The sequence below is a fragment of the Ipomoea nil genome, unplaced genomic scaffold, assembly GCF_001879475.1.
Source record: "Ipomoea nil cultivar Tokyo-kokei standard unplaced genomic scaffold, Asagao_1.1 scaffold1250, whole genome shotgun sequence".
Classification (NCBI taxonomy): domain Eukaryota; kingdom Viridiplantae; phylum Streptophyta; class Magnoliopsida; order Solanales; family Convolvulaceae; genus Ipomoea; species Ipomoea nil.
Window position 1 is genome coordinate 2,618,382 of NW_017617678.1, and position 23,897 is coordinate 2,642,278.

General features: G+C 32.9%; 1 protein-coding gene and 1 long non-coding RNA gene across 5 annotated transcripts; both read left to right on the forward strand.

Moving 5' to 3' along the window:
* Positions 1 to 797: 797 nt before the first annotated feature.
* Positions 798 to 19,686, forward strand: LOC109184080. The gene is made up of 3 exons (XR_002054700.1): positions 798 to 808; positions 14,603 to 14,605; positions 19,603 to 19,686. It is a non-coding gene; the product is annotated as an uncharacterized LOC109184080 (long non-coding RNA).
* LOC109184079 (transcription factor BEE 1-like) lies at positions 11,332 to 13,707 on the forward strand. Of its 4 annotated transcripts, XM_019334115.1 has the most exons (7): positions 11,332 to 11,856; positions 11,937 to 12,059; positions 12,149 to 12,214; positions 12,513 to 12,581; positions 12,681 to 12,758; positions 13,287 to 13,430; positions 13,465 to 13,605. In XM_019334115.1, exons 1-6 carry the CDS (start codon positions 11,413 to 11,415, stop codon positions 13,422 to 13,424), a joined length of 918 nt encoding a protein of 305 aa, XP_019189660.1. In that variant the 5' UTR covers positions 11,332 to 11,412; the 3' UTR covers positions 13,425 to 13,430; positions 13,465 to 13,605. The 4 variants fall into 4 exon arrangements, with proteins under 4 accessions (XP_019189660.1, XP_019189661.1, XP_019189662.1 ...); XM_019334116.1 differs by lacking the exons at positions 13,287 to 13,430; positions 13,465 to 13,605 and adding an exon at positions 13,622 to 13,707; XM_019334117.1 differs by lacking the exon at positions 13,287 to 13,430 and having other exon boundaries at positions 12,681 to 12,806; positions 13,533 to 13,615.
* Positions 19,687 to 23,897: the final 4,211 nt, after the last annotated feature.

The following is a 23,897-nucleotide window of genomic DNA, read 5'->3' on the forward strand; positions in this document are numbered from 1 at the left end:
TTCCAAATTTTGAAATCACAGTTCTGTACACTAAGCTGTTTTGAAAAAATGGTGCATCAGATTGTAAAGTCATCATTTGCAAAGGGTTGAAAGTTAGTATGATTTCTGAAAAAATAATTTAATACATGAACAAGAAATAAAAAAAGAAAAATAAGTGTATAAAATTTACTAATATAAGCCAGCAGTGTAAAGAAAGGAAATGAAGTGGGAAAAAAAATGTACCGGGTTGCCATATTTGCAAATTTCTCAAAAAAAAAATAAATAAATAAATAAATACACTGTTGATATTATCTTGACTTGGATTGTGATAGAATACACACTTTTACTTGGATTCTGCGGTAAGTTTACATTTCTGCAAGTATAAAGCTCAACAAGTATTAATATTCCAAAGTAAACACTGTCATACTATCAAAATTCTGATAAGAGTTTGACAGCTATTATAAAAGAATTTGGAAGGAAACTCAGTAATATATGAATATTATAAAATGTGGAAACAATTCATGGTTTTCCAGTACCTATGATGCTTTCTCCCAATACTTCAACACTACCCAGAACTATCAATGTTTCAAGTAATTGAAAAAAAAAAAAAAAAAAAAAAAAAAAAAAAAAAAAAAAACAGTGCGTAAGACATAATTTCAAGCTTATAATACCCAAAACAAATAGACTGATCCTCGTTTAACCATAACTTAATGGCATAACTTACTTTGAACAATAATGAAGATGTAATACAAATATTCATCATAAAATAATGTTCTACACTTTAAGAGATCATATGAAATTAATATTAAAAAAGAAGTATATACAAAAGGTTTGCAATTATGGTTTTATGGTTTGCAATTACGCATCTATGTCGTTAGATTTGAAAAGTAATTTGAATTGTAACTGATGTACAAGATTAACACACATATGTAGAATAACATCAGTAATTCTGTAGCACTAGAATAGAACCAGTATATACATAAATCTCATTATATGTCGTATGAATAATCAAAAGGTTTTGAAGCATAGTATGAAGATAAAAAATAAATAAATAAAGCACCCTAGATTAAGAAAGTATGTCCTATCACAACGAGATTGTGGATTCAAGCTAAGGCATCATAGATAGTGGATTCCTTAGCTTCCATTAATACCCATCTTTCAGAAAAAATGCACTATTATGATGATGATGATACTGGAAATAAGGTTCTAAACTTTGGCTTACAGTGAATATGTGCAGAAATCAAAGGAAAAAAAGTGTGGTGCATTGTAAGGTCTGAAGACTGAGTTCCATAGGAATTTAAATGCAAAGTGCAAAGAGTTTCAGTGCACCTTTTGGTTGTGAAAAAGCTAAGAGAAAATAGGAGAGTTTCATATTATCATGATCACCATCAGGGAAAAAGCATGCATCCTTCCTCAAGAATGGCGATGCCTCCCGAAAGGCAGTCGTTTATGCAAGCTAGCTAAGTGGGAAAAACCATGGAGACTCGGGACTTGTCCTCTCGGCTGATGCCAAGCCAAGACTAGACCTGCACGACCGGTTCATAGAAGCAGTAAATCAACTCGGTGGAGCAAACAGTAAGTATACATACATACATACATACATCTCAGTTTCAAGAAGAAAAAGATGGAAAAGTAGCAGAACTTCATTCATCTAATTGAACCCAACATGGCTGCCTTGCCTCAATTCAGGATCTACTCCAATCAAGCAAGTAACCCAAGCTAAGGATGAATAAGTAATATATATATATATATATATATATATATATATATATATATATATATATATTTACAGACATTATGTTTTAATGATTAACTAATTAATGACAGACAACCTTAATCATGAGAAAATCTTTGCAGGTCAAATCACCTGAAGCTAGTTCTGTTTAGGTGTCACATAATTTCTCTCCTAGTTGTTTGTCTATACACCACAAACCTTCCTCAATAAGGCCATTCATCTTTCATCACTACATTCCTCTATGCCATTAAAAAGTTTGAGTCCTAAGGATTAAGCAAGTCATTAGTAAGCAAGAGCTAAAAGTGAAGATGAGATATCGTTTAACGACATCTTTAAAAGGAACAAAGCTCTAATAATGATCAGATCAATAGAAGTGATATGATTGATGAGGAAGTTAACTCTAAGGATGGAAGCTTTAAACACTCCAGCCAAAAACAAAACATATAGAAATATCAAATTGACTGCGCATTTCATTCAAATAAATCAATGATCATTGGCTCAAAAAAATTAGAAATACAGAGAAGAGCTCAATATCAGATCAGATGCAAAAAATGAACCTAGCTAATTTGGTCAATGAAAATTCAAAAATTGAGAAACTGATTGACGAATCAGATCAGATGAAAAAAATAAACCTAGCTAATTTGGTCAATCAAAAGTCAAAATTTGAGAAACTGATTGACGAACCCTTCCTCATCCAATCCATCAAAATCCCCAGTAATTTCCTGCGGAGTAGAATCTGTTACCATCCAAGGATTCGAAGCCGCCGTAACTTCCACCACCGGAGTAGAACTGGCGTTTTCTTCTTCTCCTTTGTCTGTTTCTTCGGATGTTAACAGTGATTCCTCCATGGCCAACAGCTTCTCCATTTCCGAAACATTACAAAAAATGTATGGGTTTCCTGCAGGAGAGAAGACAACGGCAGCGACTCGAACTTGGGGGAAGGGGCGGCCGAGCTCTGCCGCCTTCTTGAACAGCCCCCGCCCTTCGTGAAACAGACATTTCGGGCCTGCAAACACTCATTTTTTTTATCGATCTTGGCCTTGCCTTTTCCCATTGACAATTATTTCGAAAACTATATGAGTCGCTGATTCTTTGGAAAGCTGTGTTTCAAAACAAAGAGCATTCGAATTTAATCCGGCTAAGGGGTTGGGCGCTGGAGGAATTAACGGTCCTATGGGCATAGTAGTTCATTTGAAATTTTGGAGGGATTAACGGTAGAGCAGATAAGGGGGCAATTTCACGGCGCGGAGAGGGATCAACGGGCAATTAATTTGAAATTTTGGAGGGATTAACGGTAGAGCAGATAAGGCCGCAATTTCACGGCGCGGAGAGGGATCAACGGGCAATTAATTTGAAATTTTGGAGGGGTTTCCGACTTCCTTCCGGGCTCGGGCAATGCGGGGAGGGTTTAACGGTTATCTGATCTAGACATTTTGGCAAAGCAGATAATTTGGAGGAATTATTATTATTATTATTATTATTATTATTATTATTATTATTTTGAAAGGTCATTTAAGCATGGTTCAAGCAAGTGTTAATATTGGATATCATTATTTCGGATTTTACATAAACAAATAATTTATTACAACATGTCAAAAATATCTAATCATAAATTTTTTTAAAGTTCGAGTGAGTGTCTCTTAAATCTTTATTTTTATTTTTATTTTTAGTTTGAGTATTTTTTTTTAAAGTCAAATAGAGGGGCGGACCCAGTTGAAAAGGAAAAGTTTTTTTTTTTTTTCTTTTTTGTGACAAAGGAAACTGCAGGTAAATTCTGTCTTATCGTAACTGGCAAAAAATAAGAAAAATTCTTCTTCTTTTTTTTAGTTTAAGTATTTGATTGCATTCTCCTAACATATTCAATGATTTATTTGATGATTATCCTTAACTATTTTTAGCTGCTTCAATAAATGCTAATGAAATTATCATTCAAAAAACATAAATGATACGGAGTATTATACATCTAAATGTATAAATAAATAAATGTTTCATATTAATCGAACTCATCACAAAATGTCTTCTACTTCGATTACTTCTCTTAGGCTACTAAGTACAAAATGAGTCATTTGTGTCTTTACTTAATGACAATACGTGTCTTTACTGGTAAAGACGCGTACGACACAAACTCGAAATATGTCAACTTTACACGTCTTTACTTGGTAAAGCTTAAAATTGGACTATATGCATCTTTACTAAAAATAAAGACTATAGTTATATATTTTGTTTAAAAAAATATTTGTATTTATTAATACCATGATTTTTAAAAAAAAATAATTTATTTGTATTTATTAATACCATTTATAATAATTAAATTACCATTCAATATGAAATTCAATTGCACAAACAACATTTATATAATTCAAATACAAAATATAAATGTTTCATATTGATCGAACTCATCACAAAATATCTTCTGCTGTAAAATAATAATAAATAAATTAATCAATCAAATCTCGACAAGACAAAACTATTTTGATTATAATTATTTTAAAATATATTACTATGTAAGTGGATTATAATAAAAGAAACATAAATAAGATGAACATTTGGCAATCTAGTTAACAAAAACTTAGAGTTAACCTGTTAAAAATGTTAATTGCTCTTTTTTCCTGAGTTCAATAACTTATTTGCTCTTTTTTTTTTCCAGTTCAATGGCTTATTTTGGGGTTATTTGGACCACGGGTAGTTATTTTTTAAAACATGAAGGACCATTAGAGATCATTTAAAACTCGGATGACCATAGCTGGTAAATCGCTAATACTCGGAGGACCATTGGAGGTATTAACTCTTCTCTAATTTATATTCTTACATTTTACATTCCTTGTAGTTTTGAATTCGATGTTTATTATTACAATTGCTTCTTATGTTTACATTTCTACTCTGTGTAGTTAAATATACATAGGGATTTGGATTGAACTTCCTAGTATGGGAGTCTATGTGATTTGAATTGTCAAAAATTAGGTCTTGTATTGTCTTATTCTTGAACTTGGTTATAATTTGGGTGAAATTGCATTGACTCTTCCATAGTTATGGCTAAATTATGTAAAAAATATTTGGAATTGGTGTTTCACCTATGAGAATATGGTTACATCATAGCTATACCTTTTATATTTCTTACTCACCTATAAGAAAAATCTCTCTCTCTCTCTCTCTCTATCTCTCTCTCTCTCTCTCTCTCTCTCTCTCTCTCTCTCTCAAAATAAATTAAAAGGTGGTAAAATATTTCCGCGACGTAACTCTTATGATATGTTGATTGAATCAAGATTTAACTCTTCGGTTCAATCAGTCGAATAGGAAAATTTTTCAAAATCGTATACAAGTCTATTCACTCTCATCTCGACTCCTTAGCCCCGCTCGCAGTTTACCTCCACAGTGACTCTAAGGCGGGATCCTATGGGCTTAGGATTAATCTGACAAAGTTGGAATGACCGAAATTTTTAAAAAAATAAAATTTTTTAAAGTTAGAATATTTTTTTTTTTGAGTTAATTACCAATTTAGTCCCTCGACTATGAGGATTTCACCATTTTGGTCCTTGACTTTCAAAATCGACCAATTTTGTCCTCAACTATGAAAATGTTAACCAAAATGGTCCTCAGTCTGTTTTACCGTCAAGTTTCAAGGGTAAAATTGGAAGTTCCTTCTTCATCTTCCCGAACTCGTTCTCATCCTCTCTACTTCTCATTCTCCATTTTCTTCTTCCTTAAACTTCTCTCCCTTCTTGCCCTCTCTCCCGCCGTGACCATTCGCGACAAGTTTTCGAGCGAAAGCGATAAGATTAGTGCCCTGCTTTCTTCTACCTCTTTTGATGACGAAAGTGAAAGTGAAAGTGAGGATGAGCTTTTTGATTTGGGGAATTCTCAAGAGAACATAATCCTGTTGGAGGAATCTCTATTGCGTTTTCAAGAAATTCGGGTCGGATTCATAGAGGAAAAATCAGCTGATTCAGCAATGGAGGAGGGGAGATTGGAAGACAAGGATGCGGCAAACGACGGCAAATCGAGGGATGTGGCGGCCGATGGGAATCACGACAATGGCGGTGGAGGCAGTGTAGAGAGTCAACGACACCTAGGTGACGACCGCCGCTGCCACCAGACCCGTCGTTTCCTCCACATCGCCCCCCTCTGTCGTAGTCTTGTCATTTTTCTTCTCGGTCTCTTTTTTCGCCCCTGTTCATTCCTCTTCTATAGGTCATCGACTGCACCTTACCTTACGCAAAAGGGACATCAAAGAAGACAAAGAAAGGGAAATTACATTTCTATCCTTGTTTTTAACGTCTAACAAACGGCAGTTTGGGTCAAGGACCATTTCAGTTAACGTTTCCATAGTTGAGGACGAAATTGGTCAATTTTGAAAGTCAAGGACCAAGTGGTAAAATCTTCATAGTCGAGGGACCAAATCGGTAATTAACTCTTTTTTCTTTTTTTTTTTTTTTGAAATCCGAAAATAAAACTCAATGCCAACTAAGAATCCTATGCGGTCTTATTTATTAAAAGGAATTTATAGATTTAAATTTCATACAAAGATATTCACTTGAATGACAACATGTATCAAACTGTCAATTATTAATAATTTATACTCTATTATGTGTATCGTGGATTGGGATGCTTGAAAATGGAGACTGTGCAAGCAAAAAGAACTCCTCACCAAACTCTGCAACTCGTCCTCCTTGTACCCCTCCACTTGGCCATCATTCTATTTTAGCTTCATATGGGAAGCTTTAAAATATCCAGCGTAGCCAATGCATTCAAAGATGCTCAGTAGCCCAATTCTGGCCCCATTTTGTTGGATTTACCTCCAATGAATGGGTTCCACCTGGGATGCATGCCCATTTTGCCACGTGGCCTTCTCACAAATCACAATGTTTCATACCCACCTTTTTGCTATTTTATTAATTTTAAAAAATAAAAATAAAAAACTACAATGCCATGCTTTAATATTTTTCTAAAAATTTTTAATGGTCCATATCACTAAACAAAATTGTGCAATTATAATATAAAGTAAGGCTGAGCATGAGCTAAATTAGAATGCAAATTATTCATTCATCGATTTAATCATAATGAATACTCAATTAATCATAATGAATACCCATTTGAGTAATGAGTAAATGGGAAATTGATTTTTGAAGTATATCCATTTGAGTTGAAAAATAGAGGTGGAAAAACTTGAAAGAAGCATTTGTTCTACATTGGTTTGGAAAGTCGATTTGCACCATTATATACACAATACCCTTTTAAAAGGAGTTTGAATTGTATAACTTAGAAACTTTCTCTACACTTTCTCTTTTTTAAGGAAAGTATGTACATGTTACATTACTTGACTTGAATTTTTCCTCGTTTTATTGATTTATTCTCCCTAAACTATCTTGGTCCGAGAAGGGATAGCATTTCTATTCTGTATGTCCATAAAATTTTGAAAAATCCAAAAATATCATAGATAGATAAGAATTTCTCAAACGAACTGCAATCCTACATATATGTCGGCTGGAATCATATCCATTAAGGAAAACGGGTTGGGGAAAGTCTGAACCCATGGCCAATTCCTACTCTCCAAATTTAAGAGATATAAGTTAACTCTAAGCTTAGAGATATAAGTTAACGCTAAATTGCCTAATTTACACAAAACGAGAAGTTTAGGATTAATTAGTTCTAATACATTGCATTTACTATTAAATTATATTAAATTAGTAGTGCTTTATTTGACGCCAAGTTAAATAACAGTACATATTTATAGTTATAATAATAATAATTATTATATATGTATATACATATACATATATTAATAGAAAATTTTGAGGATGAGAATTGGGCTAGGCCACCCCTCCAATCCCCCCCCCCCCCCCCCCCATTATAAACATATATTTAATACTTAAAAGATTTCATAGAGTGCAAAACTTTATTATAGTGTACTGAATTTTGTAAATATTAGATACTTAGGTGATTTTTATGCATTTTAATTTTGTAAATGTTAGATAATTAGGTGACTTATTGTATTTGATAGTTGTGATTGATTACACCTTCTTTGAATTCTTTATGATTATTATTATTATTATTAGGAATAAGGGTCAAATAGGCCATCGAACTGCACCTAATAATACAATTAGGCCACTGAACCCAAAAAACCAACAATTGAGTCCCTAAACTAACCAATTCCTAACAATTCATCCAATTTGAAAGTTTCTAACAGGTCAACAACCAAATTAATTATTTTTTTAAAAATAAAATTTAAAAATTAATTATTAAAAAAAAAAAAAAAAAAAAAAAAAAAAAAAAAAAAACAGGCCGGAGACGAAGAAACTTCTTCGTCCCCGGCCAGTTTCTTCGTCTCCACAGCCGGAGACGAAGAATCTGGCCGGGGACGAAGAAGTTTCTTCGTCTCCGGCCGTTTCTTTTTTTTTTTTTTTAATTACTTAAATAATTAATTTTTAAATTTTATTTTTTAAAAAATAATTAATTTGGGAGTATGACCTGTTAACCTGTTGGAAACCTACAAATTGGAAGATTTGTTTGAAATTGGTTAGCTTAGGGACCCGATTGTTGATTTTTTAGGTTCAGTGGCCTAATTGCATTATCTTGTGCAGTTCGATGGCCTATTTGACCCGTATTCCTTATCATTATATTATATATGTTTCAGACTATTATTCTGATTGTTGAATTGCAATTTGGTGCAATTATATATATTGAATGATTAATAGGAGATTTACAAATTTAAAATAATATTTATAAAAATAAAATAAATAACTTTATACACCAGTTCCGATTTCGAACCACCGTATTATAGTTTTTTTTTTAATAATATATACGGAGATTCCCAGTTGGAACCGCGGTATATAATTATTTATTTATTTATTTATTTATAAATACTATATAAGGCGGTTACCAGCTGGAACCGCTGTATATTAGTATTTAAAAAATAACTATATCCTGCAGTTCTCTATTAGAACTGTAATTTTAAAAAAAAAAAATATTATATACAGTGTTTTAAATACCATTGTATATTAAGTAGTCATATAAAATATTTAATACATGGTGGTTCTAAACAATCGCCGTATATAGTATTTATTTACTACGTTAGCCTCCTATACTATATGTCACTTAGTTAATTGATGTATATGTGTAAAACAAAAAACTGAAGTAGTATTTATTTTCTGTAATAGTGCATGCTTTAAAAATTGGTACATATTAGTCTATTTAGTTATCAAAATTATACGCATATATTGTGTTTAGTTGAAAAGGCCAATATTTGGCCAAATCTCGAACATATATAATTATACCTGCAAGAGAAAAGGTGTAATATGTATCTTATCCAAACACTCTACTCCCTTTCCAATAGTCACATGCAAATGGGCATCATCAAGTCCCCAAAGGGTACCTAACATAACTCTTTCGTAAGTCGTAGTACAGAAAGGTAACAAGTTTGATTCTTGCCAATAGCCTCTCAATCGAACCCATCACACAAGGTTTTTCTAGTACAATTTACCTTTGAATTAGATCATTTAATTTGATATTCTACCTATTAATATAGAATTTTAGTTGAAATTGAACACTTCAATTCTATCTTGTTGGAATCTTATTTTGGAGAAAAGTAGTCTAATATTAAAATTTAAGCTTTGAGGTGTAACATGAGTTGAAGTGAATTATCTACATGCATGCATGCCGTGTTTGGTTGTGGGTACGTAGCGATACCAACTGCCTTCAAGATGGAGACTGTACTGTGCAACCAAAAAGAACTACTCACCAAACTCTGCAACTCATGCTCCTTCTACCCTCCACTTGGCCATAACTCATTTTTAGCTTCATCTGGAAACCATAAATAATTATTACCCAATATATTCAAAACAAAAAAATATTAATAGCTAAATATTCCTGGGCCCATATTATTGGATTTGTACCCAATGAATGGGTTCCAGGAATACGAGCCTAATTTGCCTTGCCACGTCGCCCTCTCATTTTGCAATTGTTATAGCATTGATGATATACGATTGATCAGAGTTCATATTGCATTGTAAATCTTAATACAAAAATTCTATACATTTAGTTAACATATTATGTAATTACAGTTAACAGTTTTTATACATATAAACAAATAACTTGATAATTACTGACACATAATATGATAGCTACATGTACATAAATTATCAACTTTAGGTACAGAATATGTCAACTATAGATACAAAATCTGACTTAATAATTGCTGACACATAATTTGATAGCTATAGGTATAAAAATTATCAACTGTAAGTACAGAATGTGTCAACTATAAATACAGAATCTGAAGGTTATTTTTGGACTAAGGCCTACAATGCAAGGTAGACCTTGGTCCATGGTATAATTTGGCCTCATTTTGCAGTCCTTATACCATGCACTGTAGAGTGTAGATCCCGGTGCATGTGTATGTGTCTTGTGTTGTGAGTTTTTGTATCTTGTGTTATGAAATTGTGTACTTTAAGAGTTTGAATTCTGTACCTGAAACAAATTAATAATTGTGTCTTATGTTATGAATTTTTGTGCCTATTAACACAAATTATGTACCTAAATTAGATTTGAAAAATAATTAAATATATAACATGTGTATGTGTCTTGCGTTGTAATTTTTTGCGTCTTGTGTTATGAAATTTTGTACGTTACAAATATAAATTACGTACGTACCTCGTATTTCGATTCAGGGTCCATAATGCTATGTGGACCCTGATCCATGACATAAATTGTTCTCATTTTAAAAATATCAGCAAAAAGCTAAATTTTAAACTTAAATTGTAAATACTAAACATAAGTAGTAAAAAGTGAACCGGCCTTAAACCAAACGTAAAACCAGCACATCTAATAAAACCAAAAAATTAAATCACAAACTCTAAAATCCAAACTCTAAGTGCACTGCACTTTTGCATTGTGCAAGAATCAATTTTTAATACTATAGAGTGCACTTTTTAACAAAATAATGTACATTTTTGAATAATCCTAAGAAATACATTGTATAGTGTTAGCCAAGCACCTTGTGCTCAGATGACATCCTAGTTGGACTCCCATGTAGGAGGTTGTGAGTTTGAGCCTCAGTGGAGGCGTTATTGAATCTTTGTGCTTCAGTAGGTTGAGAAAGTAGCTATGAACATGTACTACATTGTAATAAAATCAGTAGCATTCAAAAAAAATACATTTTTCCGTCCCTAAGTTTTCATTGACATTGCACTTTTTGTTCCTGAGTTATATGCTAAAATTGTAAATTTTGTCCCTAATGTTTTATTAGTAAATTAAAGGGGCAAAAAGTGCAACGTCAATGATAACTTAGGTAAATTTTGTCCCTAATGTTTTATTAGTAAATTAAAGGGGCAAAAAGTGCAACGTCAATGATAACTTAGGAACTAAAAGTGAGTATGACCGACACTTAAAAGGGATTCTACAATTTCCTTATAACTCAGGAACAAAAAATACAATTTTACCTTAAAAAAATTTAGTAGCGGAACCATATAACTTTTCAGATGTAAAACTGGGATTGGTTCTAAATTTTCTTTTGAAAAATTATTCTCTTATATAATCCTCTTCCCCTCTCTCTCTATGTAGTCTGTATATATATATATATATATATACAGTCACGCACACTCACTCACCCTTATCAACAAGCTAGCTAAGTCATTCAATTACTTCAGCCTCCCTCCCTCCCTCCCTCCTCTCCAAGAGAGATTTTGAATACTGAAACAATTCTCATGTCTGATAATCACTTCACTCCTGCAGACATGCAAAGCCTCAAACATCCATTATTCCCTTTGTTCAACATTGATCCCACCATGGAAATCTTGAACCAGTTCCCAGACCTAATAAATCCAACTTTCTTAGAGTTCCCCACCATGAATTTCCAGACCTCATCATCACCTGTGGGATTATTTTCCCCAGATAATTTTCACAGCCCTGAATTCCCTGCACCAAATTCTTCATCTCATCATGCTTTTCAGCTTGCCAATAATTCCCTGCAAGATCATGAGAAAAAGAAACTGCTTCCCCGACCCGATCAGCCTATACTTGAAGCAATAATAAGTAGAAACACTGAACTCCATGAAAGCAGGAAGTGGAAGATCATTGATCAAACCCCAGAGAGCAGTTTGACACATTCTTCCCCTCCAGCTTCTGAGAATGCAACTAAAAGGACACATGTATGTCCAATATAACATTCAAGAATTCCTTCTTTAAGTTCTGTTTTGATGATATATAGTTTCTGATCATGTTTTTACAGTGTGTGGGAAGGCGGAAAAGAAAACGGAGCGGTGAAGATGAAGAAGAGGAAAAGCCAAGAGAAGTGGTACATGTAAGAGCCAAAAGAGGCCAGGCCACTGATAGTCACAGTTTAGCAGAAAGGGTAATTTAAACTTAAATTAATTGGTAAAATTTTAAGCTTGTGGTTGTAAACTTGACATGACCAACAAGGTTGTTTCCTGTCTGGTTCAGGTTAGAAGAGGTAAAATCAATGAAAGACTGAAGTGCCTGCAAGAAATTGTCCCTGGATGCTACAAGGTGGTAACTTATTCAATTTAACCTCACCTCCCATATATGTTTCTAGAGTTAATCTTTTCATAATTATAATAAGTTTGGTTGGCGTGACTAACCGTGCACTCTCATCTCTTAAGATTAAGAGGGGTCGGGAATTCAAATTCCCTCTCTTATCTCTTATGGAAAAATCAATCTGGCCAACACTTTGCCCTTAATTGAGCTAGCCAGCCAGTTGCCTCTTACAGTTAGGACCTGTTCAGGACACCTAATGGCTTGACCAAAAAAATATTCTCTAATAATTATCCAAATAAAATTTTTTCAGGCAATGGGCATGGCAGTGATGTTGGATGAAATTATTAATTATGTGCAGTCATTACAAAACCAGGTTGAGGTAAGCTCAGATAATTAATGAAAAACTGTGATCATATATCATAATATTAATCTTAGGATTCATTACTTATAGTTCTTTCTATACTGTATGTTGTTTCAGTTTCTTTCTTTGAAGCTTGCTGCGGCAAGTACCTACCATGACTTCAACTCTGAAACAGACAACAGAGGAACAATGCAGGTATTATAATTATTTGAGACTCCCTGGCCTGCAACTTAATTTTGGATATACCTATTAGGATCAAGCGTTCACCATTACGCCAAAAGTTATAGTTAGTAGTCGCCACAAGGTGCTGGACTTGGCCCTTATTGGCCTCCGCCCAATAATCCCCTTCCAGCACCAGCCAAGCTTAATTGCTCTTGCTAGGACTTCCCCTCTTAGCACCAGATTGTCTTAATTGTTCATGCTAGGACTCCCGTGACCTGACTTTGATATCACTTGTTATGATTAAGTGCTTACCATGTACTATGCCAAAAGCTATAGCTAGTAGTAAAGGCATAACTTTATTCTCATTTACCATCACACATTTTCAAGAGCCAGGATGCTGGACTTGACCCTTTACTGACCTCCGCCCAACAATCCTCCTAACCACATGATGCTGGATTTGGCCCTTACTGACCTCTGTCCAACAATACCTTTTGTCCCTGCAGCTTGCTTTGCATGCACATTCAAAAATTTCACATTTTGTTTTTTGTTTGTAAATTTCAGAGAGCAAAAGGATATGAGGGACTGAAAATGCAGAAGCCAGTGAGGGAAGGGTGTGAAGGGGTATCAGCTTCCACCCAATTTTTACCTCTTCACCACAACTATGGCTGCGGCTACCCTTCTTTGCCACACAGTACCTAAGAATTCTCTTCTTTCTCCCTTTTTGCCCCTTGTGATTTTCAATCAAATATGTCTGTATACATGTAAACTCAGAAACCCAATATACAAAAAAATGAGAATTTAACCAATTATTATTAGCAACACATATGTAGAGATCAAAGCTCTTCTGTTGATAAAATATTGAGATAACTTTTGTGTTCTTGATGGGTTATGTCAAGAGTGTGATGGATGATTGGTTTATTGTATGTGTTGCTTCTGTCATGAAGATATGATCAATGGAGCTGAGGTGATTAGATGTTTAGCTTCCATGTGCCTAAATGCCAATTGAGTAATGGCCAAAATTTTTTTCTCTTGACTTTTGACACATGAATGTGGACATCCACATGTTAGATATCCATGTAGTCTAACGTTATTTGAATGAAGTCTATGAGAAACCTAAACTCGTAGTAGTGGAAGCGGAAGCGATGTCGATCTTCAGTCATATATAGTTACGTTGATGTCTTTTAAGTTGTGTTGCTTTTTAAACGGTAGCGTTAGCCCAACTTTAGATGGTGTATTGAGATTATTCTGGGTAGCTAGCATGAGTACCATGACCTGTATGTGCTATGTCAGTTTGACTAATAACTTCTAGTTATTCAGTTTAATCAAACTACTTAATAAGTCCTTTAAAAAAAAAAAAAAAACTACTTAATAAGCCTAGTCAACTTACACCAAGCTTTATTATAACATATACTATACGCGAAATTCTTACCCCACAATCCAAACTAAACCTCACTGTTCCATTTGACTTCTTCTCCGATTCCTTGCAGATAAATTAAGCTTAGCTTCTAGTAGTACTAACTTTTGAAACAATTCTGATCTGTGAAATTGTATCAGTAAAGTATGTTGTGCATATCTTCTTTTGTATCATCAGTCTGTCCATTGAGTAACAACAAAATCTGATCTTGTTTTGTGTTACTATATATATATATGCCTGTCATGTTTGGCCACAATGCAAGGACCCAACCAATAGTTCTCTAATTGTTTGTTTTCCTACATAAGGCATCTTTGTATGTAGGTATAGTAGTTGCCACTTTAATTCTAACTCATCATCCCACCCAAGATTTAACTTTAATGAAAAGCTACATCAATCCTAAACTTCTAATGAATATTTTGTTAGTTCTAATATAATATTTTTTTAGTAGTATTAACTCTATTAGAAGGTTGTATCTGTTCTATCTAGTGCAGTCCAAAGAATCAATATCCCACCACCAGGTTCGATCCTCTAATCTTCCCGGCCTTAAGAAGAGCCACAAGGTGCTTGGCTAGTTCTAATATAATATACGGAGCAAAATGTTTAATTTAATTGTGATAAATAATTATAAAAATACAATATTCGTCATGTTTGGTAAAATAGTTAGCCTATCAGCTAATTTTAGCTTATATGATCATTATTAGTTGTTTGACTTGGTTAAACAATCAATATGAGTATTTGATTAATTAGCTTTTGTTAACAACTTATTGCTCCAAAATGCTGGAATTTAAAAAGCTGTTCAAAGTAACTTTTTCGATCAACTTTTTGAGAAAGTCATTTTGTATGTAATCAACTAGCAGCTAATAGCTAGCTAATTTACCAAACACATTTCTAAAATCAACTAAGTCAAACCCACTAATACAATCAACTAATTTAACATCATTTACCAAATACCTCAAAAATTATCTACCCACGTTAAGTAGTTAAGTCAATGACTTTGTACGTAGACAAATGGTATACGACTATTACTTCAGATAAGATAAAAGATCATAAGATAGATCTCGCTCAGAAATTTTAAATATTAATTAATCTTTTCTTTTTTCAAATACTGCCTACTTAGTCAGTAAATTGGACTGCGCAAGCATTTTAAATATTAATCAGACTATATGATTGGAATTGTTGAATATAATCCACTTCGAGCATAGTACAAATGGAATCAAATTCAATCTCACTATCCTATTAGAGCTATTATGTAATGATTAGATGAAGCAATCAGCTAAATTAATTAGTGACCAGGCACAATGAATATCTTCCAAGTACATTGGGGGAGGGGGGATTCATATCCAAATTGCTTGAAAATTTGTAGGAAATAAATGTTTAATTTTTTTTTTCACACGTTACAAAGTTAAGAATGTTTTATTTTGAGACAACCCCAGTTAAACTGGTCGAGTTTGACTTTTAATGGCGGCGGTCTATTGACATATTATATCTCGCCACTTGATTTTTTAGATGAAACATGATCCATAAGACTAGGTTTTAATAATATTGTGTGTCAATTCAAGGAACAAGAAAATGTGTTTAACAGTTGAGAAATCCACGTCGGCCAATCCCTGGGTGGAACCCAAAACTTAAATGGATACCCAAAATTTAATATAATGGATGTTGGATGTTGCCAATTCAATTTGTTGAATGATTGAGTGGAGTTTCCTAACTTTTATTGTTGGAGAAAATGACATACAAAAAACAAATGCAATTACACACATATATATATATATATATATATATATATATATATATATATATATATATATATGTTCAAGTGCGGCGGTATCTTACGGTGCGGCGTCATCAATAGTTTCACAAATATACACCATCAACCCGTAAGATACCGCCGCACTTGAACATATATATATCAACTCCTACATTTTTAGCTCTCAAAATCTCTGCTCTTCTTCCTTTTTAGCCAACCGTTATCATCCCTTGCTCTAGTTCGCTAGGTTCTTTTGTTTGAATGCTCAAACATAGAACTGTAGTACATTTTATCTTGGGAAACCAAGGTCACAACCCTGCTAACACATTTGGAGGTAGCAAATAAGATTTTAAAGAGAGAGAGCTCAATTCGTACTAACAACCTACCCTTAAAGGCTTTCGCTTTTGTTCTTGTTATTTTTTCAGAAATATTATTTTCGTAGTAATATTTCGTAACATTTAAATCAAATAATTGAACAACTCATTGAATTATATGAGGTCGTATTCATGCTCGGGTTATTTCCCATTTGATATTAATGGGACTTGCATTCAGACTCAATGATGTTTTATTTAATTAATTTGTGATGAAAATAATATGTTTGGTTAGAAAATAGACTTTTCATTTTGGTGCAAATAAATCTTTGACAAAATGGCATTTTTCATATTCGTTTGTTTGTACAAAATGATTTTAGTCGCTAACTTGTTGACGTGAGCATTATTAACCTTTCAAATTTTTAAAAAATAATTGTTTTAGTCCCTTTGTTCACTATGCTACTTTGGATAATTTTAGTTTTTTTTTTCCACCAAATTTAATAGTTTAGAATGGAAAATTACAACTTTGTCTTTATATTGAGTAATATGGATCGATTCCACATGTGCAACACAAAATTGAAGAACTTTAATGGTTCTGTTTGTTATTAGAGCAACTACAATAGTGATTTTTTGAGGAGGCAATGCTTATATGGAGGAGAGAGGGAAATGAGAGATAATAAGAGTATCCTCAAAAGTTGTAGTTTTTGAAAAAATAATTACAAGTGTAACTAGCAAATAGAAGATTGGAGAGAATAAAAGGAAAAAGGGAAAGAAAAAAAAAAAAAAAAAAAAAAAAGCAAAACAAATCTGGAAATTTTTTTAAGAAAAACTTCATCTTAGCGTGCCCGCCTGAGCGCTAGGGTTGCGCCGCACATAACAAAATGCGACCAATATTTACACATGGTGGGTCCACTTCACAAGCTAAAAATAAATCAGTTCCTTGCAGAGAGAGCTGAATTCTTCTCTCTCCTCCACATAAGTATTTTCACCTCAAAAACCTACCCAAAAACTACTATTGTGGTTGCCCTAACCATAACCAGAACCAAAACCTTATAAAAAAATAAATGGTCCATAATTGATCAACTACTGAAATTGCTATTTCCTATAAATATAGGGACGAAGAACATTGTTATTCCTTATTTTATTGTTCATGTTGATAATATTCACCAGATATTGTGTGTGTAGCATGACATCTTTTCTCAATATTTTTATGCTTAGATGGAAATAAATTAAAATAGAGAAAAGGTGGACGTAGACAGGTGCAGTGCATCCAAGAGTTGAACAGTGAAGACAGCTTGAATGGGCCAAAGGATGATGGGCAATGGTGGGATCTCCAGATTTATACAAAATGATAGAGTTAATGTACCTACAAGCCTGCTTTTGTTTCTCCATCCCACTCAATCTTTCACTTGGATCCCTTTTGACTCAAGTTTCGCCATTGTCTTTGGAGTATGCATGCACAATTAAGGAGAGAATGAAAGAAGAGGGGCCCACATATTGGATAGAGTATATTCACCCATTGGAGATCATATTATTCTTCCAAAAGGTTGGACCAACCCGACATAACATTTGGGAGGATTTTAAATCATGGTAACTCAACTAAACATGAACCACCTCACTTTTAGAGGTTGCTCCCACACTATGGGAGGTGAGACTCAATCCTCGGTCATTCTTTCAAACTTTCACTTCTATGACCAGTTGAGCTGCTCATGCGGGTAGAATATATGGGCATGTGTAGAAACTTAAGGACTAATAAGACAACTCACGATTTACCTCATTTAATCCGTTTTTGTACTGAGACTTTAATTTGGAGACTTAAGATTAGTCTGACTTAAGTTAAAATACCCAATATAATTTTTTTTTTTTTTTTTTATAATTATATCTGCTGATGGTGGTACGTGGTGAAGAAAGTTGGGTGAGAGAGGTGGCAAAAAGGATCCAAAATTGGGCAAATTCAAGGATCATAATACCTATAGTTTTCATTACCAAAGAGTGGAGACAGGTTGTTAGTTGGTCATCAAATCTCACTTGATTCTCACTACTATTACTTTTGTGGGCAAATAAAGAAAAGTACTATACCATATCCTTTATATTTTATTGATGATGATGATTTCCACACCGAAGGTATAACTTTAACGTAACTTCATAATTTAATTTAATTCTTATATAGTATACTAGTGATAATTCGTGCATTGTGTGATTAAATAAATAACTAATGAAAAAAAAATAATAAAATTGTAAGTAGATAGAGTAATAAAAATAATCAATACACTAGAAATGATGAATAATGTAAATCGATAAAAAAAATTTAAGCATGCAAGAATGTAATTACAATGTAAAACTTATTATATTTATGTGTGTGTATGTGCGTGTGTGCGTGTGTATGTGCGTGTGTGCGTGTGTATGTGCGTGTGTGTGCGCGCGCGTGCGTGCGTGCGTGTGATAAATATAAAAAACGTGTGTTGAAGCCCTATGGAAGAAAAAATTATGTTGATTTATAAAAAAAAAAACGTGTGTTGAAGTCATATGGAAGAAAAAATTATGTTGATGTCAAAGGATTTGAACCCCTAACTTTTATTATTATAACAAAAGATGTGTTCTGCCAACTAATTCAACTTATTTTTTGTTAATTTTCAAGAGTTTTTTATACTAATTTCAGGGCCGTCTCTGGGCAAGTCTGCCCAGGGCCGGCGCACAGGGCCCCCAAAATTTGGGGGCCCCTTATTTAAAAAAAAAAATAAAAAATTATAGTAGTATATATGTATCGCAGCCCCTGCGGCATTCGAACAAATTAAAGCAAGTAGCAACAATTCTGACAAACTCAAACGAACCCTACCCTAAGGCCTAAATCCCAAATTTAGCGGCAGCTGCTAGATTAAGTAAATTACTCCGTATTTATTTATAGAGTCTAATTTCAATTGTATTGTTTGGTGTTTGATTTTTTTTCTTTCTTTGCTGTAGTATTTTTTTTTTTTTTTTGGGAAAGGATTTGCTGTAGTATTTAATTATTTAAATATTTAATTTGATTGTTTATTTGTATTCTTTGTTGTTTGAGGTCTCCTAGGCAACACAATTTAATGAATTGACGCAAAGACGACAGACTCAGATTGTGTGCTACTGATTCTTCAATTCTCTTTTTATCATACAAACTCTCAAGTTCTTTAATTTTCTTGACAGGTAATTAAAATTACGTATTGTTTCATAATTCTTGTTTATTGTTTTATTTACATGATTTAATAATTCTGATTTCAGAATAATATATTTAAGAATTCGTTTCTTGATTAATTAATTATTGATAGAGTTTCTAAATAAACTTTTATTTTTTCCTTAGGATTTTATGTCTTCTAGAAAATATTCATATGAGTTTGAGAAGTTAAGCGTAAAAAGAAAAGATGAATTGATTAGATGCCAAGAAAAAATTGTTAGATGCTAATCTTCATATAAAAGATCAAGATGATTGTGAGATTGGAAAAAAATTAAATGATAGTGTGCAAAACAACGATGATAGGTATCACTGTGACAATGAAAATAACAAGAATGTTGATAGTTGTTTAGATGATGTTGGTCACAATGATAAATCAAATGATTTGCTTTTATTTGACATATATGATCCAAGAAATTGGGATGTCCTTAGCTTGATTCTAAATTAATAGATATTCTTGTGAAAGATGGTCCTAAAAGAGATTTATCAATAAATAAAGGTCCTAAAGATAAATTCTCTAGAAGATTTTCATCTGCATTTTACACAAGATATTTGCCAAATGGAGAGAAGTGTGATCGAGATTGGCTTGTATATTCAAAAAAACTTGACAAGGTGTTTTGTTTTTAGGGACTTCACACATCTTGGTATTAGACTTAAAGAACATGAAACTAGTATAGATCATATAACTAATATGACAATTTGGATGGAGTTGCGTCTTAGATTGAAAAAGGGGCCCAAATAAAAATATTGCACAGGACCCCAATTTTTATTGGAACAGCCCTGACTAATTTAATATTAAAACATATACTATATATACATATATACATACAAAAGTTATATATGAGGTGGGGGTATGAGTGAGGGTGAAGGTGGTGGAGAGAGGGTAGCTACCCTGCCCCTTTTAGCTCCGTCCCTGCATACATACATTCACCACCATTTGCTCTTTATATATGTAGCAGTCTTCCGTAGGTGCAATGCACGTAAAAACATACACAATCGTCCAATGTTAAAATTATATATATATATATATATATATATATATATATATATATATATATATATATATATATATATGTATGTTTAAGTTCCAGTGCAGATGAATGCTTCCCGTGCGATTGTACGGGTGATTAATGAGCGCAGGGACGGAGGTAAGTGTATGTTTAGGTGGGTCTTGGCCCCCTCCCCCACCCCAAAATTTTTTAATATTATATATGTATTAAATTTTTTTTAAAAAAATATTATATAGAATTTTAAAATTTTGTTGTTTTTTCAAAATATTTGCCCCCCACCCCCCCCCCCCCCCCCACCCACTTAATTAATCTTACAGGTAAAGTTATAAATTTTTTCATCTTCTCAACTTTTTCAGTTTTCTCCTATTTCAAATTATGTATTCCATATATTGTTGACTCACATTCAAATTAAATTTCATTTAACCTACTTACTAGTTTCTCTGCCTAGAACCATGCATATATGCGGCATATACGTTATAATAAGATAATTTGTCATTAACAAAATCTATGCATATTTGTCAAGTTAATTTTTATTTTTTATTTTTATTTATAACTACTTGTTTGGTTAATTTTTGTTTCATATTCTATTGTTTATCTTAAATAATTGTTTTGTTTGATTCTAAATCATGGATATCAAGTGCATTTGTTTGATTAATTATGTAAATTTGTAGTTGTGTGATAAATTTTGTATTTAATTTAAAATGCATAATAATGTAACAATTGTGTAGTATATGTATTTGAGAAAACAATTGCTATTATGTTATGTTGTGAAGAGGGTTTTTCAAGAAATAATCAATAGACTTTTAAAACATGCGTGAATGTTTTTATTTTTTCAACCGTACAATGCAAAGTAATGTGCATTGAAAAGCATATTGCAAAATAATTTAATATAGATTCAATTATAAATAATTTATTCTAAACTTTATTGAATTTGTAATGTAATGATTATTTTGAGATATGTTAACGGGATATCAATGTATTTAATTTAGTACTTCAATCGTAGTTTGGCCCCCCGCATTGTTCCGTCCTGGCTCCATCACTGAATGAGCGTGAGTTGTGTACTTAATGTGCGTGAGTCTTGTGCTTGAGGTGCGTGAGGTTTGTGCTTAATGTGTGTGTGTGTAGTGCTTAATGTGCGTGAGTTTTGTACTTAAGGTGCGTGAGTCTTGTGCCTAAGGTGCGTGTGAATTGTGTGTTTAATGTGCGTGACTGTATACTTAATGTGAGTTGTTGTTGAAACTTTAAAGTGCATGAGTTTTGTGCTTAATGTGCGTGAGTTTTGTGCTCAAGGTGCGCGAGTCTTGTGCTTAAAGTGCGTGAGTTTTGTACTTAATGTGCGTGAGTGTGTACTTACTGTGAGTTGTTGTTAAAACTTAAGGTGCGTGTGTTTTTGTACTTAATGTGCGTGAATTTTGTGCTTAAGGTGCGTGACGGTTGTGCTTAAGATGCGTGGGTTTTGTGCTTAAGGTGCATGAGTTTGTGTTCTGAATGTATTTTGTTTGTGTGTTTAATATGTGGTCTGTTGTGTACTTAAATGCGTCAGTGTAATGTTTAATGTGAGTCCACCCGCACAATCGCACGGGAAGCACCACCTGGGAAGCACCACCTGCACCTGATCCCTTCCCTATATATATATATATATATATATATATATATATATATATATATATATATATATATATATATATATATATATATATATATAAGTTTGCTCAAATGCAGCTGCCCCTTCCCGTGTGGTCGGTGCGACCGCTTGAAAAATGCACCAATAGTATTAACAAAAGGCACCAATAGTGTTAAAAAAATGTAAAACAATAAAATGCATAAATACACCAAAAAACGTACAACACACCCAAAATAATGCACCATAACTCCATACACCTAATTGTGCATTTCTGAACACTATGTGATGCTTTTATGCATATCTAATTGTGCGCTTTTTGGTGATGCGTACCTAATTGTACATATTTGTGTTCTGCATTTCTAACATTGTTGGTGTATATTTGCATAACTATTAGTGCGGCCGCACAGACCGCATGCTAAGGCATGGTCATGAATGTCGCGTACAGGTGAAACGTGCGGTGAAATCTTTGTTATAGATCAACTCATTCTTTAAAAAACATTCGCCACATATGCAATCTATAACAATGTGCACTGGAAGGCACAATAATGTGCTCTGAAAGGCATAACAATATGCACTGCTTCCACAATAATATGCAACGACTATTGAAAAGATTAAATTTAATACATGATTTTCAACACAATTAATAAACGATCACAATATTCAACTAAAATTAGTAGTTAGTGATTCATTTAAAAAAAAAAAAAAAAATCTCCTATTTGGACCCTTGATCTGAACTCAATCTATAGATATAATTAAACTCTATTTTTCACCGAAGGCAATTGTTTCACATGATATTATATAAGAGATCAGATGTGGTGATTCTCGTAGGTGAAAAATGAGGTTAAATCTCAACCATTGATTTTGTCTAGATCAAGTGTCCAGAATAAAGAATTAAAAAAAAAAGTTGTGGTATTTTGGTCATTTTGTGTAAGTCAGTTCAGATTTTTTTTCTTTTTTGGGTGCATTATTTTCCTTCTTGGAATGCTTATGGTTTCTTCTTCGTGTGCATATTATTCCTTCTTCGATTGCATAGTTTCTCTACTAATGTATATTTACTTTATTAGCTTCTCAGAAGATGGGTGCATTATTTTCCTTTTTTTTTTTTTGAGTTCATATTGTTCCTTCTTTGAATGCATAATTTCTATTCGAGTGCATGTTCACTTTTATTAGATTCTCAAAAGATGAGTGCATTATTTCCCTTTTTCAAGTGCATCATTTTCCTTCTTCACGTGCATATCATAAAATATAAGGTGCATAACTTTAGACCATTGGGTGCATAACTTTGCACCGTTGGGTGCATAGAGTTTTGCCTCTTAGTGTGTGTAACGTTAACTTTTTATGGGCATAACTCTGAACCTTCAAGTGCATAACTTTAAACATTGAGATCCATAACATTGGTTGATCTTTTAAATTGTTAATTCCAATTAGTTGATTCTATTAAAGCCTGATTAATGTTTTTGGTTGTGAATTCAGTGTGCAAATTATTTCATTTAAGTATTAGTAATTGTTGAATGTGATTTTCTGATTGCGATTTGAAGAATTATATTATTTCAAGAAGTTTTAAGATCTTCTTTTAATAAAAATGGAAAAAAAAATTTATTGAAAATTTGAAATTAAAGATTTCTATAAACATTAAGGTGATCAGCATATACCACATTAATAAATATTCAGATAATCAGTTTGGTTGGTGTTAATGGCTGTGTACTCTTGTCTTTTAATAGAAGTCAGGAGTTCAACTCCCTCTATAAGTACACGGTCACTCACGCCAACTAATTTGGGTTACATTAATATTCCTCTATAATCACGAAACAACAAAGGCATATTTTATAATCTTCTCCTTATTCTTTTCTTGAAGTTGAGTCAC

Coding starts and splice junctions, on each gene's coding strand:
- LOC109184079 (XM_019334115.1), top strand. CDS start 11,413: ATGTCTGATAATCACTTCACTCCTGCAGACATGCAAAGCCTCAAACAT. Junction 12,582..12,680: donor CATTACAAAACCAGGTTGAG/GTAAGCTCAGAT, acceptor ATGTTGTTTCAG/TTTCTTTCTTTGAAGCTTGC. Junction 12,759..13,286: donor ACAACAGAGGAACAATGCAG/GTATTATAATTA, acceptor TGTAAATTTCAG/AGAGCAAAAGGATATGAGGG.